Source organism: Pantherophis guttatus, chromosome 1 (assembly GCF_059756535.1).
Source record: "Pantherophis guttatus breed Tessera chromosome 1, ASM5975653v1, whole genome shotgun sequence".
Taxonomy (NCBI): domain Eukaryota; kingdom Metazoa; phylum Chordata; class Lepidosauria; order Squamata; family Colubridae; genus Pantherophis; species Pantherophis guttatus.
The window spans coordinates 276,672,075-276,678,074 of record NC_142063.1 but is presented as its reverse complement, the minus strand read 5'-3'; the positions used below and the strand labels follow the sequence as shown (position 1 = coordinate 276,678,074).

Sequence of the window (6,000 nt, the reverse complement as noted above, 5' to 3'; positions counted from 1 at the left end):
TGGCCAAATGTAATTGGCAACTATTGTAGTATTAAAGATAATATAATTTTACAAGTATGTCTCAAGAAAATCACAGTTCAGAATGGAGTTCTCTCTGTAGAAAAACATCTTTTCAGTGCAATGGGATTTTAATGTATAGCAGTTCAAATGGTTAATGGGAAAAATAATTAAATAAAGTAGCTGGACATTTGGCAAAAAAGAATGAAAAATCAAAATTGTGAAAAACTTTATTGACATCCACATATGTGTATTCATTCAGGATAGTGATGGTAGAATCAGTTAAACTATCTATGGGCTTACAGTGATCATTGCCTGTAATATTTCATCTATCTAGCATGGTATCAAACCCTACTGATCACAACATTTAGAAAAGAGCAGCATAAAAGTTTATTCTTAAAACAGGCTAAAAATTCCAAGGCACTTAAGACAAGAATTCTCTCTCCAGTTCATATATTGATGGCCGACCTGCTTTACTCTTCATCCTACACAAAGGGACTGTACAGTCACTATTCTGACCTTCCACATCCATATCCAATAAAGAGGGCATGTGGAATTTAGTTCTCTCCTTGGTATCAGTCAGTGACTTAGCCTTTGAATTTCTGTCGGCCTCTAAATTACCCATTTCAAAAGGGTTTGGCTTTATATTTTGAGAAATAGCCAGCCAGGGATCCAGTCTGCTTCTTAAAGAAGAAGGTCGAGGTCTTGGGATAATATTGACAGTTTCTTGCTTCCCTGGTGAAAGGTCATTTTGAAAGTTTGTTTGTGGTGTAGCAGATGTGTGCAGATTCCCAACAGTTTCATTAGAAATTCCATTAGCTGAGTGGAAGAGAAAGACATTGAACAGAAATATAAAGCAAAATGATGGTGCCGCTATAATGGAAAATAACATATATATTAGCCACCACTAACATTTAATTCCACAACAAGTAGCATGATACTGAACCATTCTAAGAGCTCCACCCCTCTGCCTCACACTGTGCTTTTCCCCCACCTTGTCTTCTCTGAAAGACAACACACATTGAAATTTAGAGACGGAAGTCTTTCTAATCAACTGCTATATTAATAGCAACACCAATAGCACTTAAGACTTATATACCACTTCACAGTGCTTTAGAGTCCTCTCTAAGTGGTTTACAGAATCAGCATATTGCCCCCAACAATCTGGGTCCTCATTTTACCGACCTTGGAAGGATGGAAGTCAACCTGAGTCAACCTTCAGTCGGTGAGAATCAAATTGCTGAACTGTTGGCAGCCGACAGTCAGCAGAATTAGCCTGCAATACTGCATTCTAACCACTGTGCCACCATGGCTCTTAAGTTTCTACCTTGAAATATTGAAGTGGAAACATGAGTACGTCAGCCATGGGACAGCTGTTTTTCAGTCCCAGTAATTCCTATTGTTTCTTTTCTGTCTGATGCTTATGAACTACAATATTGTTTGAGTCAGGGGTGAAATCCAGCAGGTTCTGACAGGTTCTGGAGAACCGGTAGCAGAAATTTTGAATAGTTCGGAGAACCGGCAAACACCACCTCTGGCTGGTCCCAGAGTGGGGTGTGAATGGAGATTTTGCAATATCCCTCCCCCAGGAGTGGGGTGGGAATGGAAATTTTTTTAGTATCCTTCCCCTGCCACGCCCACCAAGCCACACTTCACCCACCAAGCCACGCCCACAGAACCGGTAGTAAAAAAATTTGAATTTTACCGCTGGTTTGAGTTATTCATCAGACTGAACCATCTCTCCCCCCTCCCCCCCACAAATATCATTTTACTCACTTATGGAATGACACGCATTTCCATCTGACCTGGTCCGCCTATGACCCCACACTTTGACTTTCGAAGAAATGGCACCGGCTGCACATTGAGGTTCTTGCTTCAAAGGAAGACTGGGAGATGGCAAATCAGGATGGACAGTCCGATCAACTTTATCTAGTTGTTCTTGTTTGCCTGCCTGACTTCCAGGCAAAAAAGTTTCAACGGGAACATCTTCATTGCCAGGCGCTGTGCTCATAGTTGCATCCTCATTGTCAGACTGAAGGAGGCATTTAGTAGAAATGGAAGATATGGACAGGAGGTTCACCGTACTTGCACCTGGAGATGATGAAGGGACACATACCTCCTCTCTCTTAGGCTGCAATCTCACAGGGCTTGCACTTCTCCGAAATTTTGATGCTCGCTGAAACAGGCTGTCGCGTTTCTTCTTTTCCTCCTTAGGCAACATTTCCTCCCCACTTTGCAATCGGTTTGGCTCCCTAATATCTAAGCCTATAGCTATAGAGGCTAGAAGGACAGCACAACCATACAATACAGTGTCCGTTTTCTTCTTCTGTAATGTTCTGCTGATACTATTTGTTGGGGTCATTTGTGGAGTGCTATTTGCAGAATTTGCAGAATTTCCTTCAAAGCTGTCCTGTTCTGCAGAATGTAGTTCTTGGTCATCCTTCCAACGAGGTAGATCAATATAAGCCTGATTTGGCAATTTCAACTGCTTTGGTCGCTTAGGATCAAGGCCTTCAGGGGAAAGTTTCGGTTCTGTACAAATGCAAAATTGATTGATGTGTTTTTATATTATATTCAGAAGTTAAAAGTATTTTGAAATGAAAAATATGAAATTATAGATAGCACGATAAGGGTACAATCAGGATGTACTTCTTAAACAAAAAGAATAGTTTATTATATCACACAGTAATACAAAATTCCCGACTAGTGGAAAGCAAACAAGATAATAACTTAAAAACCACACTGGAGATTTTTCAGAATTTTTTTCTTTGCTGTGAAACAACATTGTTTCTCCTATATCCACAATCCCCCTCCATTTTTATGAACGTCAATTGAATAAAACATCAAAACAATTATCTGACTTGATTTTTCTGTCCAAAATAATTCAGTGTGTATAGGTTTATTTTCAACTGTTCCAATAGAAGGACCTCAGATTCAGGATATGACTACCTGGATTTGAATTTACTGCTGAGAGCATATGACAAGATAAAATATTGTCTGCAATCACTCTTATAAACACCGAAAATATATTAGGGAAGAGAAGGCGGATTTAATAAATATGGAATAGATCTAAATTCTACATTGAGCTAACATAATTGTCTTGATAGAACTAGAACTTCCCAATATTTCTCTGATATCTTCTAAATCTGCTCTAAAGAAATTCCCCAATCCTCCAGCACAGAATTGGGGCACCATGGAAATGGGTGGGAATTTGATCCACCACTGTCAGTTCCACTAACAGAAGGATACCACTGGATCAATGGTGGGTTTCAATTTTTTTTACTGCCGGTTCTGTGGGTGTGGCTTGGTGGGCGTGGCATGGCTTGGTGGGCGTGGCTTGGTGGGCGTGGCAGGGGAAGAATACTGTAAAATCTCCATTCCCACCCCACTCCAGGGGAAGGATACTGCAAAATCCTCATTTCCTCCCGATCAACTGGGACTTGGGAGGCAGAGAATAGATGGTGGCGGGGCCAGTCAGAATTTTTACTACCGGTTCTCTGAACTACTCAAAATTTCCGCTATCAGTTCTCCAGAACTGGTCAGAACCTGCTGAAACCCACCTCTGCACTGGATATAACCCTCATGAATCAGCATAAGAGGACCTTAGTTTTTCTTCCCTTGTAAAATTGGTCAGGATAGCAAGGCAATTAGTACTGGGGAATTCAACTCTATACCTCCCCTGCCCTGCTAAACATTTTCAGTATATATGAAATCTTGATGTCCAGTTTCAAAACAGTCAAGTCTAACATAGGAGTAGGGTTTTCCTGGACTGAAAACTGTATTTCAGTCTTATGTACCTCAGTGAACTCTGTATTCAAAAAGACACCAAGTCCATAAAAAGTAGGCAGGATCAAATGGAAAAATGACTAGGATCGAATTTTAAAAAGGATATATATCTTTAATACATTAAAGGCACAATCATAAATACATAAAATATTTAAACAGAATCTTTACATATATTTGCTGACAAATTTTAGTAGTGGACAGGGATTTTGTTAGCTCACTAAAAAAATCATGCTATTTAGAAGTTACAGTTTATAGCCTATGGCCCCTTGAGTGTTTCTCTTCTAGGGCCTGAAAATAACTGTATTTCAACACCTACCTTGGTCCATGAACAAAGAAGCTAATGGGACACCTTTATGATTCTTCATCAATAGTGCTGACCAAGGACTACCACCATCTGAAAGAGGTCTTATTCTGAAATCAGAGGAACTCTTAATTATAACAAGCATTGCTCTTTTTGATACAAATATGATTCTAAAGACATAATAATGTTTGTTTTTTAAAAAATGTTTAATAAAAAAAATAAAGGCATAATAAATAAATTATGTAAGCCACAGCTGACTATAAGTCCGCCATATTTGAAGGAACACCACTTTTTTTTTCAATATGTATTAATTTACGTTATTTTAATTAAGTAATTAAGTTATTTTAATTAAGTAATTAAGTTATTAAGTTATTTTTTTCCAATGCAAAGTTTGTTTAGAAACTCCTATCACTTGTATTATCTGAAGTTTGAACGTATTTTTTCCTAACTTGTAAGAAAATATAATAAGGCTAAGCTTATTTCTTTTTCAGAATCATAGTTAGTCGCTAAGCTGCAGGTCTTTAATGTAATTGATAGTTCTCAACTTCTTCTAACAATAACTTTATCCAGAAAAAGCAAACTACCGTGGGACAGCCTTAGATAATTAACTCTTCTCATCCTGTAATTTTGTGCTAGTAATTCATGTTTGCATTTAGTAAGAAGTAGGGGTGTTTTTTAAAAAAACAACAGGTCTCTATCCCTACCTCCAATTTTTCCAATATAAATTGCAATAACGCAATCGTTGCTTTTTATGTCTATTACACAGAGGTGTCTAGTAGCTTGCTTTGTTACTGAATATGGTGTGCGAAATAACATGCTCCCAGAACACTTCTATGAATGAGGAACTCTGCACATTCCTCTCCCCTACTAATAATATTTCAATTCTGCTGCCCATGTCCTGGAACCGCACGTGAAGGCAGATTCTCCTAGCAATGGGAACTGGATAGTCGGTGAACAAGCAGAGGCTTGTGCAAGCTCACAATAGACTCTGAACGTCGAGATCTACATTGTCATACTTTCTCTAGCCAAGATTCTCTCTTCCGAACTAAAAAGAAAGTAGAGGAGTTTGATATACTCCCTCCCTAAATCTCTGCCGCATCTGTTTTACTCCATTTTGTAGGGGATGTTCTTAAGCATTTGGGATACAAAACTGAGGAAGAGATTAGGTTTAAGTCTCAGTCCTCAAATTTTCAACTCAATACTTTCCCTTATTGAATCTGCATATTTTGGCACAAAGAACTCATGAATATTCAGTCCAGCATATGCAATTGTACTTTTGACTTGTCCATTCATGCAGCTCTATTTATTTCAGTGTCTTCACAGTTATGGGATTTTCATTGTCACCCATCCTATCTACATACCATTAAACTTCTTAAGAAGCACAATATCTAGTAATTTTTCGTAGACACACTGTATTGTCTATTCTCATGGTGCCCATCAGCCATACCTCTCTTTGCAGTCTGCACGCTCTTTTGTTTGAACGGAGTTTGGTCCCCAAGTACAACCTTTCTTTTTAAAGCTTCTTTTCACCTCTTCAAATTCTTCCTGGTGATAAGCTGTGCTTCTTCCCCATGTTCGGTTGCTCTCATCTGAGGTTACTGGAAAAACAGAAAAGATCTCAACAAGAATTCGGCATCTACCGTACCCTAGGATTTGCATTACAGAACCAGCTTAAGATTTGCATTACAGAAGAGACAAGTTTCCCTTCCAAAGTGCAGGTAAGAAGATGATCAAACGAAGCAGGCAAAGAATGAATCTACCAAGGTAAGAGGGTAAGAAAAGAAAGTCAATCAACGGATAGTGATTTTTTTTCATGCTTTTAATTTTTCTTTATTTTTAGATAAATTCAGATAAGCTATTATTTCTGAATACTTTCATTAGATATAACTGAAATAATGTCTTCTATGAGAAAAGTC

At 38.3% G+C, this 6,000-nt stretch overlaps 1 protein-coding gene across 2 annotated transcripts in view; it reads right to left on the bottom strand.

The window, feature by feature from the left end:
* Nucleotides 1-209: 209 nt before the first annotated feature.
* Nucleotides 210-6,000, bottom strand: part of MAP3K21 (mitogen-activated protein kinase kinase kinase 21) — a 46,598-nt gene continuing 40,807 nt past the window's right edge. For both annotated transcript variants that reach the window (XM_087882952.1, XM_087882953.1), the window contains 4 exons: nt 5,532-5,682; nt 4,100-4,194; nt 1,774-2,529; nt 210-816 (listed from right to left, as the gene is read on the bottom strand). In XM_087882952.1, the coding sequence (XP_087739078.1) occupies nt 422-816; nt 1,774-2,529; nt 4,100-4,194; nt 5,532-5,682 (1,397 nt within the window). In that variant the 3' untranslated portion in view covers nt 210-421. The remainder of the gene's footprint in view (nt 817-1,773; nt 2,530-4,099; nt 4,195-5,531; nt 5,683-6,000) is intronic.